Raw genomic sequence first — 13,764 nt, 5'->3', positions numbered from 1 at the left:
TTGAAAATGGGCCTTGTACAAGGCCCTATCTTCAACATGGAGCGACCGTTAGTGTGACGTCACCTCGTTTAGTCATTCTGATTTAAATGGGTTTGTTCGTTGAAAAATCGCTTAAAACTTGGTCTGAACTTTGTTGTGGTGCCTACAGAGTAGAAAGAATCAGCTTTATGACAGTAATGTGGCCTGGGGGAGGAGGTAATTTTGGGCTGTGACGTCACATATTTGAAAGTTTGTGTTTGGAATATGGGAAGCCTAAGATGTTTAATGAAAAATAAATGCCAGAACCGTGTTCCTGGTCATCCAATCTATAAAGTCGGGCACAATTTAACTGGTTTTAACAACATTTTAGAAGGTGGGATAGTCCCTTTAAGATTGTTTTGGAGTGACTTCATGACGCAACTGACAAAGGGAGGCGTGGTAGCAAGGGATATGACATTTCAGGTGTGCTTGTCCGAGGTCTTTTAGAGACCGCCGAATTATCATGAAGGGTGTCACTGTTGACTGCTTTTTGGAAGTTGTTGAACGCCTGGCGGAGTTGATTAGCCCTCCATAATAGACGGGATTTTTGAACAGTGCATTTGCCATCCTCTGAAATTTGTTAGTCAAATGCACTGTCTGCAAGTTTTTTTTTTCTCGATTCTTCGTCTCGCTCTCTAGCACACGGAACTTTTTGGCGTTCATCAGCATTTGCGATATCTGCCATTTTCGTTGGCAGTTTCTGCTTCCCGATCTCGTTTAAAGAAGTTATGGACGAAACAGACGGCAAGTGAGCTGCCGCAAAGTTGTGTTGTTTTTCACTTGAACTCCGACAGCGCAGTCACCCCCATGGGCTCAAACTCCCTGCCGGGGGGCGGCTGACCGGTGGAAGACGCGCAGGACCTCTGGGAACGCGGGCGTCTGCGTCAGCTGGAGACTCGCCCGCCTACTCTAGTATATCCGTGACGGCGTCTTCCCCACCAGCTGCGGCTGTGTGCCCGGTGTGTGCCGCCCCTGCACGTGGGTTGGGTATGCGGTGCCGGTGGTATTCTCCGCGTCAGCCGGCGAACGCCGCCGCCCACCAGGCATGCACCGTTGTGTCGGCGCGTGTGTTTATTTTCGTCAAATACTCGGCGGCGCGGCGCCTCATGTTATGCCTCGGAGGCTGACTGGCGGCTCGACCCCAGAAATAGTCGCCTGACCAACTTCTGGCTGCATGGAGCGGTGTGCAGGTCACCCGGTACACCGCCTGTGTGACCCGCGTGACCCCGCGCTGTCCCGGTGACCTCGTGTGACTGGCACATGGCTCACTATGACCGGGGCGGGCAGTGTAACGCGTGTGACCTACACGGTCTGGTGTGGTGGAGTGAGCTGTGCTAGGTGTGCACTTGATTCTGCATTCCAGCCATCGCAGCCACCAGTGAGTACAATGGACACTGGGCTGGTCAGGAGCCCTATGGGTAACTGACAGCATATGTGGACACATAAGACGGTCTTGATTCAGTTCCTCTCCCCGTGCGGCGGTCTGTGGGTCGCTGACGACTCCACCACCGTCTCTCCGCGCCTCCGCCGTCTCTCCGTGCCTTCACCGTCTCCTTATCCTGGCGTCTCTCCGTGCCGCACGCCGGCCGGCCGCCCGGCCCGCCGTGCCGTGCGGCCCACTATTGGATTGCCGTTTTGTACAGAAATCAATACGGTCGGGCGCGGGCGGCGAGGGGTCGGCGCCGCCGCCGGAACAGGGGAGGCCGGACCGACGGACGGACGGCGTCGGCGGCGCCCCACCGACACCCCGACACCGCTGACACGGCGCGGCGGTGCGTCCCAGGGCGCCCGCGGCCGGCGACGGGTGTAAATAGTGGGCGGGTCATGCAGAGTGGGCGTAAGAACGATTTCCCCGTCAGTGACCGACGGAAAATCGTTGGAATAATCGCTGTCGATGAGAGCAGCCTGTCGGGATCGCAGGGTTTGCTGAGTGCGTATTTATTGATTATCCTGTCAGGTCTGTTGCCTCAGCGGAGGAGCGGTTCGATCGCTGCTCGGAATGCATGCCGAGCCGGCTGCTCATTTCACAGCCGTCGCACAATCCGGGGCTGTGGAGCGGTGTTTGGTCCAGATAACGTGATCAGTCGCTGAGCTCCGCACGACGACGGCGATGTTTCCTAGGGAAAAGAAGGCTGAACTGTGAGCAGCTGAGAGGATAAATGCTTTTTTAGAGTTGATTTCACTTCCTTCTTACGCGTATTTCTTCTTTTTTACTTCGTTTACGTGTTTGATTACTTCAAACATTCATCGTTTTTTTATGCCAGGAAGCAGTGACCTTTGTTTTAGCTGCGCTCCGTTCCAAGCCGTCCTTTTCGGTTTCCATCAAATCAGCCTTACAACATCAACCAACATCAACCTAACAAACATGTCCTGCGAAGGCTCTGATCTGCGCCGGACCGCTGACAGGCCACCGAGCTTCGCCGAGCCGTGACGGCACGCACCCAGACCTGGGACCGCTGCGCACCAAAATAGTGCGGCCGTCCGTCCTCCCTGCCTGTCCGGCTGGCCCAGGAGGCTCAGACTGCTGCGGCTCGGAGCTGTGCCCGGAGCAGCGCCGCCAGACCTCAACGTGTCGTCGACCGCGTTAGTGGCAATGTGGCACCAGTAGGGCGCCCCTCCCCCCTCCCCCTCCTCGTCATGACGCACGGACGGCGGACGCTGCCAGACGACGGACTAGAGGCGGCGGTGGCAGGAGCGGGGTAGGTCACAGCTGCAGAAACAACCGCGGGGTAGATCTCGCGATAGTGTTACCTGCACGTTGAAATAGGAAAGGTTTTGTCTATTTTTGCTCACACCTGGGTGAGAGAAAATGCACGGTCAAAGTACGCTGGGTATGTCGAAAGTCTACGCCGCCTTCTCGAACCATGGGTCGCAGTTGATCGCTCTCGCCTGGCGGTATTCAGTGCACCCGATCCGTTCCCATTGCCACCTCAAAGGCGAGGCGGTCTCCAGTTGCAGGCGGCGGGTCGGGTCGCGCCGGGTGGGCCTCCCTGGACCGCCGCGCCGGCGCTCGCCAGCCGTGCCTCCGCCGCGGCTGGGGCGGCCTCAGCTGATGACTGCGCCAATGGGCGCTGCCTGCCTGTCAACGACCTCCCCTGCCTGTGGGGCGCCCCGGGGCCGTCCGGCGGGGTGCCGCGCCGTACTGATCAGGGAGGGGAGCAGGAGGCCTTCTAACGGGCTGGGGGACCGGCGTGAGAAATGGCTCGGAGAGGGGGAGGAAGGGTGGCTATATGGGTGTTGTGGCTGAGGCCTATTCGGGTTATGGGCTCGGCACGGGTCATCTGTAAACACACATGGGTCTGTCCAGTGTCTCGCGTGGCATTTATTGCCTGACCCACTTGCCGAGGTGGTTCAAGCAACAACTCCACCCAAAAGTTGTTGACCCGTCGTTTGTAAATAGGACCGTCGGACTTATATGCTTATGCTTAAAAATATGCTTAAAATGAGGTCCAAAATAAACAGAATAATTTTGAAAATCAGAGTGGGCTGCGGCGGCTTCTGCTGCCCTGGGTTGGTCTATGTTCAGAGTGGCGACTGGCGAGTCTCCGTGGGCACCTCCCCGACCGCCGCTGTGGCTGCGGTTGTGCGCGAGCCGACGCTGGGTCTGACCCACGGCCACGGCTCGATAATGTCGCTGCCGGACGGACGGACGAGCGAAAGCCGGACGGATCAGCGGAGTTGGCGACTCGCCGAGTCTGTTCATCAGTGATCAGCTGGACTGGGCGCAGGGAGGGGACCGGCCCAGTCGATAGATACAGGTGTCACCCCTCCCCTCCCCGCCCCGCCCCCCCTCCCCGCCCCCTCCCCGGCATCTCATTAGTGGATCGATTGGACGCCGGTTAGCTCCGATGTCCGTGCCTGTCGCCGGCCGCCGGCGCACCTGACCCGTGACACCCGTGACGTATCACCGCGCGACCGGCCCCTGCACGCGCTGGAGGTGGTGGGGTACGCCGTGCGGCGTCGAGACAGGCGGGCGGAGGAACAGAGACTGTCAGACGTCGGAGAGACGTGGCGTTATCGCGTGCAGCCGGGATGCGATTGAAGCAGTGCACGTCATATTTGGTAAAAAGGAGAAAATTTATGCAGATCCTGCCTGCCCCGCGTGACGGGTAAGACTGGCAGGACAGGTAATTATCTCTCTCAGCCTCATCCCTGCGTGTCTTTCAAGATGCCTTCTCTCCCGACCCCTTGCCGGCTCGGTCCGTCCCGTCCCGGTGCGGTATTATATCGCACCGCCCAGCTGTCCCCGGCAGCGCTCCCGCTCCCCTCACATTCCGGTCGGTCGTCGGTCGGGTGCGTCGGAGCCGACGACGCCGACGCTGCCGTCGTCCGACCGTGCCGCTCGGTCGTGGGGTACGACCGTCAGACGTGATGCAGGGGCTAGCCGGGGCAGCTGGGAACAGCGCCACCTGTGCCGATTGTGGCGACATCTACACAGAGATTTCAGAGCCCTCTGACGGGAAGCCGTAATGTGGAGACGGTAATGAACGAAAGTGGCTACAGCATCGCGTGACGCTTTGCACCGTTGTTTTTGCTCGTAGTCGGCAGCACGTGAAAGAAAAGGTTTGAAAGAGATGTAATGAGAAGAACACAGGCTGGTATTGATCTCAGCGGAACGCTCCCTCTGATGCTCTGATATGCTGGGGTCTTTTACGGCTCAAACGCTGACGTCTATTTTTGTTCGTCTCTTTTTACTCATCGATCATGAACTGCTCACATATACTGACTGCTGACATTTATTTATCTGTGTTCCAGACCACCGCCTCGAGTGACGTACAACACTCGGTTCTCGGCGAAGAAGGCGCTGCGCCGCTCCGCGCGGCTGGCCGCCGAGCCCACTGCCGCCGGCTGCTCGCGCGCCGCGCCGCAGCCGCTGCTGCCGCCGCCCCCGCCCCCGCCGCCGTCGGCGCGCCGCCCGCCCGCCCACGCGCACCGCGCGGGCCGCCGCCGCGCCGCCGCCGCCGCCTCCGCCGCCGCCATGGGACAACGCGTCTCAAGTGAGTACAAAATGCCTGAGTCCTGGTGAAGCTAAACCGAGATACACCTAGCAGACTTGATCAGGCTTTGTTTCTATAGGGCTCCCTAGCTACTAGCATCGTTATCTGAGACTACTTGCGAACTCGTTCCGTCTCCGGTCATACCCTGGTCAAGAAGAAGAAGAAGTCAAGAAGTCAAGAAGCTACCCCCCCCCCCCGTAGCTTCTTTCACAGCTCCCAGTGATACCCTCTGTCGTATCCCCTGCTCCCTGATCCCTGCCCCTCCCGTCTCCAGTTCCGTCAGTACAGGCAGGGTGTGAACGTCAAATGACTGCGGGGCTCAGACCCGTCTGGAAATAGTCGCCGATCGGTGGGGAGACCTACCCGGCCCCGGGTGGAACGGGGAGCTCTCCCTGGCGTGTGTGTGCCTTGGCGGCTGGTCTGAAAGGACACGGTGTGAGGCCGTGGCCCGGTGCTCACGTGGATATACGATAGTTCACAGCCGTACAGTACCGAATGAGAGTCGTCGATTGTCTGATCTGTAAACCCGTTCGTCGACAGTTTGCAGTTTTTCACGAGTAACCGACGCAGGCGATACACAAAATAAGTTGGTAGACGGTGAACTGTGGATGTTGTTCGGGTAATGCTGTGCTCACATGCGCTGGTTGTAGGTAGGGGCGAATCCGCTGTTCACTAGCTCTTTTGTGCGTGGAAACCGATGAGTACAGTCCGATCCCGCCAAGGTCATATGCTTTTCTTATATCAGCTTATACACATTGCCTTGTCATTTCCGACATCTGGAAGCTTAGATCTCACTGGTATCTCTTCCTGATCATCACATAGGTACAAGCTCAACCCTGCCCCAAAGCCGGACAAGCTGGGATTTTCGCTCGCAATTGGCCGCATGGATACTGGTCTTGTCTTTGGGAATGAAGTTTTGGATATGGTTAAAAAGACAGCTATTCTTTTAATACTCTCATCTTGCGTGGACAGCGTGGAGCATATGATATCACAATTTCGGCGCGTGTTTGAATGCATAAATGTATGGCAACAGTTTTCGTTAATCCAAAATCGTTTTTGTTTTGTTTTGTTGGACCAACCATACGCTAGCAGAGCTATGGGCCGATAGCGTAGGGTGGAGACATTGGTCTGAGCGCAGTCGCACCACTGACGTTGCGCCGATCTCGGAAAAGTGACCCGTTGGGACATCTCGCCCGTCCACTCAAGTCTCAAACAGTCGCCTGGGAGAGTGTGTGACCGTAATGGGGTTTCCCTCACCACCTGTTAACTGATTGAGTGACCGTCAGCCGGGGCGAGGCAGCATGAGTAAGGATGTGGATAGGCTAGTCTTGACTGAGTGAAGCAATGACGGGTGAAAAAAAAACAGCACTCTCGCTCGATTAGTGTGGTTTAGGTACCCAGCGCATCCCCGGTTGCCAGACCTGACATCTCTGAGCTCTGATGGGTGATGAGATTGGTTCACTTCCAAAGTAATTATCGTCTCCTCCCTCCCAGTGCCGTCCCCTTTCAGCCCCTGTGATGAGCGCAGTAGCGTGCCACGGGGGGTCGCGGTCCCGGTGACCAGGGTCACCCGTCCGGTGCCGCTGCCGCCGCTGCGGGTGCCATAATGACCCGGAAGGCGCCGCTTCGGTCCCGGTCGCCCAGGTCTTCCCGGCGCCGGTCGGCTGCCTGCCAGTCTCACCGCGACTGGTCGGAACACCGGCCTTTGTCCCCACGGGAAACGGTTCCGACACCTGAGGAGAGTACATCTGTGGGTAGCTAATGATGGGAAAGGGATTATCGGCAGTCAGAAGTAAATCTGGTGTGGTTTTGAGTTGGTGATGGTATTAAGTTTAATTGATGTCTTCATAAGTATCGACTTCGAGTTACGGGCGCTACTGTCCACTTGACTGTCCATTTGTCGATGTGCGTGAAAGCAGAAAACAGTCGGTCAGTTTTCCTATTTCAGAACAATTACGAGAATAATGCTTCTAACGAAAAGCTTATCGAATGACGTCGCGCCAGGTTTGATGATGCAGTTATTTTGGGAATATTTTGCCGAGAATCTGAGTCGAGCTTTCATATGACCTGAAAATGACTGAAGTCTTCTACTTTCCAATGCCTACTACGCTAGTGCTCTGGACTATTATTTGCAGAGTGTTACGTAACAACGTAACCATTCACTCCCCAAAGTTTCCACGTTTGTTCGCCAAGTTTTACCATTCCCACAATCTTGAGCTTCTGAAGATGGGGCTCTGCTGGAGTTAAAAATGAGACAAACGACCGAGACGGCATAACCGATCCATACTGGTCCTCTCATCACCAGCCTCACAAACCCATGTGGCTTAAATAGTGGGTGGCTCTTAGTCACAACAGTCGTGCTAGAGCGCATTGATCCATCTAAACAGCGAGAGTTGCATCTACGGGAAATGCTGGCGATAGCAGCTCTGGCGCGTTAGGCGGCACGGGCGGACATCGATAGCAGCGCCTCTATCGGTCACTAGGGAAAGCTTGGCTGTAGGCGACGAAATACCGGCTGAGTTGTCACACGTTGAATAGGTTTATAGACATCCGTCTTGTGAAAAAGTTGAACTTTTGCCTTCAACATTTCTACAGGCAATTTTAGAAGTGTCTTCACATAGATTACAAAACCATTTAGATTGTTCTATTCACTTCAAGCCTTTCCTATTGTTCTTGACGAGATGCGGGAACTATTTCTAATTAGTGTTTCTAGCTTAGTAAAAGAACATACGAGGGGGTACCCAAAAGAAACGGGAATTGTTTCATATCTGTTTATTCACTGATCCCTACACATCGTCACTCATGTCATTCTTAAAGTACTCTCCCTGCGAGACAATGCACCTATGCAGACGCGTTTTCCAGCTCTCAAAACAGCTCTGGAGCTCTTGCAAGGTGATGCATTGCAGAGCCATCGTCGTTTTTGCTTTTACCTTATCAAAGTCGTCGAAATGGTTTCCCTTGAGGTCTTTTTCATTCTGGGGACCAGGAAAAGGTCACAGGGTGCCAAATCCGGTGAATAGGGAGGGTGGATCCGTGGGGTCATGCATTTGTTGTCCAAAATTGTCTGACACTCAAGGCGGTGTGCGCTGGCACACTGTCGCGATGAAATCACCACTCCCCGTTTCGACACCTGTCGGGGAGTTTTCGTCTCACCGTGTTTCACACACGCCGCAGAACGTCCAAGTAAAACGTCTGATTGGCAGTTTGACCAGGGAGGAACAATTTCCTTTTCACTACCTTTTGCACACTTCCCTTTGCATCGAAAAAACAAATCAGCATTGTCTTGACATTTGACTTCACTTGGCAAGCTTTTTTGGGGCGCTTTTGGGATAACATTTGACCACTTTTGAAGTGCAAAAATCATTCATAAACCCGCGTCTTGCTCACGGCAGCATATTTGTATGCTACTTGAAGCATTGGAACCGTTTCAGTCGCGGACTTCCCCAGCAGGAGACAAAATTTCACAGATGCGCGTTGTTGCTCAGGCCCGCTATGCATAAAAAACGACGGATCGGGCGGGAGTGCTTCAATAAATACGTGCGCCACGCGGCCGCGCCTCTTTATTTCGTCACCTCACGGTGCAGACTAAGTCCAAGGGGCCAAACTGGTTTGCCCCTAGCAGGGCAATGCCGAGCTACCACTGGCTTGGCCTACAGAGAACGATTCCCGTTACTTTTGGGTACCCCCTCGTATTATGCAAACGATGAAAAAAGCATAAATGGAAGATTTTATATGCAATTTTCTCTAACAATTAATGGTAAATTATCTACATATCAAGGAAAAGATGCATGCTAACTGATAATTTAAAGTTATTGGGGCCAGTTGTTTTCCTCTTTTCTTACGTCGCCCCAATGGCCGCGAATACACTAGTGATAACGCCTATCGGGAACTTCTGACGCGGGTTAATGCAATGAGTGATGAAAGGGGAATTTCATACCGCATGTGACCCTATTTCCACTGCCTGAAAGAAACACTCCATACGGTGATGACTGAGAATGGGAATGATTTATTGTAGAAGTTTTGGTGAAAATGCTGCCCCATGATATCCTTATAAGAATAAAGTTGTCGTTTCTTTGAAAGAAAATCCGATGATTCCATTATTTTAGATCCGCTCGAGGATACGAGATGTGGCTTCATGTTTGCTGTTGAATTTCAGAACATAGCTTTAGGACAAATGTTGTATGTTCATATCAAAGTCTGCTAGCGTCTTTTTTTACCATGGCTGTTCGTAGCCAATGTTTCATGACCCGTCCTTTTTTCTACCCGATCTGCACGCGGTAGTGAGGATCAGGCTGCCCCCTGCTCGACGGAACTGTCACAGCGGTGTCCGGCCGCCCCCTCCCCCTCCCTGTACTGGCCGGCGTGTCCGAGTCCCGACATACCGCGGCACATAACACCTGTGGGGACGGTCACAGCGGGAAGGGTACGCTGCGGGGATTAACCGGCCTACCCCCGGCTGATGGAGTCCAGCGATGGAGTTGTTATTTGGTTTGACTAAATGGTGACCGGGATGTCGGAGGGACACATTTTAGACCACTCTAGGGTCAGGACGGGAATGGTGTTTAGGAAATCAATGTATTATTGTAGGATATGTAAAGGTTTCTTAAATGCTAGGGGCTATTGCGAAGAGCTCTGTGATGCTCTTCGATTTCTTTAATGACAAAATATGCAAAAAAAAAAAAAATAGCGCGACGTGACTATAATGGGACAGTTTCTGGACATCACTACCTATTACTGCTCAGTTACTGTCGCGATACTGTGCTGGGCTGCACCGGCCGACGCATGGAAATGCGTTGACATCGTCATTCTGTACTTTGCCCGACGCTCGGCGTCGTCTAAGCGTTATCAGCGTTGCTCCCCTCGTCCAACTTCACTGTCTAGGGAAGACTTTTGAAGAACCTTTGGAATGGACCAGCGGCGTCCTGCAGTATCAATTCTTATCGGCAGTGCCCCCTGCTCCATATCACCCTTCCCCTCGTCTACACCCGGCGTCGTCTGCGGAGCGCTCTGGAATAGAGGTGGCAAAATGTGGACCCGGGGACCCGGTCCAAAGAACCAGTCTGGACCCATATGGGTCCAGACCTGTTCCTGGAAATTTTCTGACGGGTCCAACCGGGTCCTACCATGAACTATGCATCTTGCACACTACACATTATTGCAAAATATGAAGTGAATGAAGTGAATGTTTCTTGGCACACAGTAGCTCTTGAGTATTCCGAGTGGGAAATAGGCTGTTTTACATGATGCAACTAATGATACCTACAAGTAGTTTGAATTAATTGACTTTTGGGGAACGGGTCCAACTGGTTCCGGTTCCAACTAAGACCGGGTCCGACTGGTTCCAGAAATGTCCAGCCGGGTCTGGTTCGAGTCTGGTTCCCAAAATTTTCATCTTTTGCCACCTCTACTCTGGAAGGACAGCTGGGTGAGACAGTCTGGAGTGACGCCAGCTGGGCTCACGCAGTATCACTTCTTATCTTCAGACCCCTCCTTCGCCCTCGTCTGCGACACTGTCTGATTCTGTTGGTGGACTTTGCCCAGGAAAGGTTTCTGGAAGAGCGAAAGATTTGAAACTTGGAATGCAGCTTGTCTGGCCGTAGTGCCGCTGCTGCTCGTTCTATGGCTGGTATCTGGAGCATGTTTTCCTCCCTGCATTGCCGTGAAGTTCATCATCTTAATCATCTCGGTCCTCATTCTTTGGCGTGAGTGTGACACTTGTTATTCCGGTGAAGCAATCGGTCAGCTGCTCAGTTTTCCGAAGTCTTGGAAAGCATTTATCATTATCGGAATCGTACAAAGTCCGTTTCTTATCTCCGCCTCGGCCACAGCCGATCCTCCCACCACGTGTCTGGACTCTGGAGCATCTTCAGTCGTCCCTACCAGGGGCGTCTCTAATCGGACCGTGGAGGGGGCTGATTTGGTGGCGGCCGAGGGGCCGGTAGCGCCCTCGAGGGTGGCGCGGCGGCCGGATTATCGCCAGACTGGCGCCACTGAAGTCGCGGAGGGGGAGGACGGCGGCGACCGCGGCGGCATCTGGTGTGACGTGGGGGGTCGGCCAGCCGGCTGACTGGCGCGTCAGTCGTCCTCAGGAGCTGGTGGTGATCGGTCGGTGCGGGGCATTGCTTCTCAGTCAGTCGGACCTGTGTGATAGCGAGTACCTCGGAGAGACGAGTCTTCAGTGATAAGTGAGGACAGTAGTGGTGTGAAGTACAAAACGTTTTCAATCGAAAACATCACCTGACAGTCGGTCATAAGTGATCTGTTGGATGGTTGTTGAATAGTGAGAGCCGATCGGTGGCACGCTTCAGTCATCTACCAGCGGACTTGTCCAGCCATGTACCGTCTGTTCGACGACCAGTGCGCGACGTGCGAGTCGAGCGAGCCGGCCCCGACGCGTCGCCCGTTCGTGCTCGGTCCTCTGCTGTCTGACCCGCGCTTCCCGGAGGTGGAGTGGGCTGCCACGTACCTGATGAGGGACCCCGTCTGCTGCGCGGTGTACGCCCCCACGGACAGCTTTCCGGCGCAGCCGTCGTTCGCGCCGCTTGGTAACGCCAACTCGCCTGTGTGTGAGGACCGGTGTGACATCATACGGGACGCGTTCTGCTGGCTGGCCAGCCCGTGGATCATCAGCAGCGTGGAGCAGTTTATAGAGATGGCCCGCGCTGGTGTCGGACTGCGCTTCTGCCCGCTATGCTGCCAGTATTACAGTGAGTACCTCCGGTGAGGTGGTTATCAGTTGTGATGCTTTGATTCTACACGTTGGATCGGCGTCGTTCATTTTATAAGTCGTCTGTCGTTAGTTCATGCATCTGTTTTCTTCAAATTTTGTAATTGCGGTATATTTCAGAAGCAATGCGATTGAACCTAGTTTAAGAAAAGAAAACGTTTTGACGATAATCAGTCGCTCTATCCAACGGTATCTGATATCAGTTATCTCTGGATTGGCATGAGAGCTGCTACCCCGAATAGTTAACAATGGAAATGATATCATTGCTGTCTAATAATAAGACTGTCGCTGCTGGCTTCGAAAAGTTTTCTGCCACCCTTGACGTGCTAGTCGCTCATCGTTGTCGCCTACAAGCGAAACAAGAGTTTTTGGGCTTTGCCACCTCACTTTTATGCAACCTTTATGTGTCGTTTTCTCATTTTCTGGCAACCAGCAGGAGCTTCTGTCTGAGCTGGGACTGGGTAATAGTCGGCGCTACCTTAGAGTGCTTTTGTTGGATATGGCCCAGAGACGCTTATGTCTGAGATGTGTTCTAAATTGAAACACGGATTTCATATCTGCAGGCGCACGTAAATCAACTACCTATGATAGACCGAAAACACTGAACTTTTCACTCATAATGAAGTACCTTATCATTTGCTGGCAACGCTCCATTTTTTTCTTCTGATCAGTCTAGAATTATTCATTTGGTTTGGAGAATGATTTTGGGCGGGCGTGATCATCGATTTGCTCATTTCCTCAAATATTGCTATAGCTAGTAATACTAGGTATAGGTGAGGGCCCGCCACTCCCCTCCCCCATTGTTATCTGGCGCCACTACTTCTGTGCACCGCCGTTAGGAGCCGTGCGGCGGTGACCTCAAACGGCCTATTGTGGGGAACAAACATCCTTTTTTGGCCGCCGCGCCGGTGGGTGCCCCCTCTGCCCTCCCTGCTTTGTGCCCCGGTGTTTTTCTCCATTGGTCCTCTCGGTCGTGGCCGGTCAGAGGGCGGGGCCAGGTGCGGGGAGGCATGCCCTGCGGATAGCTGTGTGAAATGAAATGGGAGGGATTGAACGCACCGGATTATTCAATTTATCGTCCCGTGGTGCTAAGTGGGGATGGTGGCTCCGTAATCGAGTGGTGATATTGTGGCGATATGTTGTGGGCATCTAGCAATGGCGACGACCGATCTGGGATGTTACGCTTGTGTGTCCTTTGTTCTGTATTCTATTCAGTCGTTAAAACGAATAATGTCGATCTGAAGAATGAAGATATTGGCCCTTGAACGCTTTGACTTCCATTTCCCGGTGGGGTTTCACGTGGAAGGGAGAGCAAGTGCTTCACTGAAGAGCTACCGTGGACTGGTTGATTCTGATCCCAGAAACCTACGATCCTGATCCCTCGCCTCCCCCTCCGACCCTCTGTTTGAACCGTGGCTCCTCTCCAAAGGAAGCGATAAGTTCTGCGTAGACTAATTCCCGTGGCGTAGTTAGTAGTTAGTTTGGGCCTTCCCCGCTAGTGGCGCTGATGTCGAATTGGAGGGGGCAGCACAGTCGCACATTGTAGCAGGCTTCTCTGTGCCACTATGTGCTACCTTCGGCCTGAATTGGAGTGCGTTGTTTCTCTTTCTTCTTCAGTTTCGCATGCGAATCCTTAGTTTAGCATACGAATATTGCCCCGCTTACTCAATTACTGAGCCTGACCAAATTGTGTAATCATGGTAATTGGTATGCATTCATGCATCCTCGCCAACGTGTTTGGATGAGCAACTCCAATTACCCTTCCTGTCCTAAGTACTCCATTTCGATTTGTCCCACCCCGTCTATCCTATCTACCATCTACCGCTGTCCCACGTCCCCGCCCGTGACCGCTCCGTCAGTCGTCAGAGGGGCTATGTTCGGCCGTGATCCGCCGCGGCCAGTGGCCTCCGCCACTGTTGGTGTTGGACGAGCCCCCGAGCCGCACACACGGCTGTCATTAGTACCCAGTGACGTCATCAGACGGGGGTGGGTGGTGTCGGGTGGGCAGTCACGTCATCGGGG

The 13,764-nt window shown here is 53.8% G+C and overlaps 1 protein-coding gene across 3 annotated transcripts in view; it reads left to right on the top strand.

Moving 5' to 3' along the window:
- The window catches only part of LOC122382675 (protein gustavus-like), a 62,672-nt gene that overhangs the window by 37,121 nt on the left and 11,787 nt on the right, over nucleotides 1-13,764 (top strand). For 2 of the 3 annotated variants that reach the window (XM_043368367.1, XM_043368342.1), the window contains exon 2: nucleotides 4,774-5,015. In XM_043368367.1, coding sequence (XP_043224302.1) covers nucleotides 4,997-5,015 — 19 coding nt within the window. In that variant the 5' untranslated portion in view covers nucleotides 4,774-4,996. Of the gene's footprint in view, nucleotides 1-4,773; nucleotides 5,016-11,097; nucleotides 11,723-13,764 lie in introns of those variants that run through there. The other variant, XM_043368333.1, reaches the window with a different exon arrangement.

This window comes from Amphibalanus amphitrite, unplaced genomic scaffold, assembly GCF_019059575.1.
Source record: "Amphibalanus amphitrite isolate SeventyFive unplaced genomic scaffold, NRLGWU_Aamphi_draft 000012F_arrow, whole genome shotgun sequence".
NCBI lineage: Eukaryota > Metazoa > Arthropoda > Thecostraca > Balanomorpha > Balanidae > Amphibalanus > Amphibalanus amphitrite.
The sequence above is the reverse complement of the archived record's forward strand: the minus strand, read 5'-3'. Positions and strand labels throughout refer to the sequence as shown.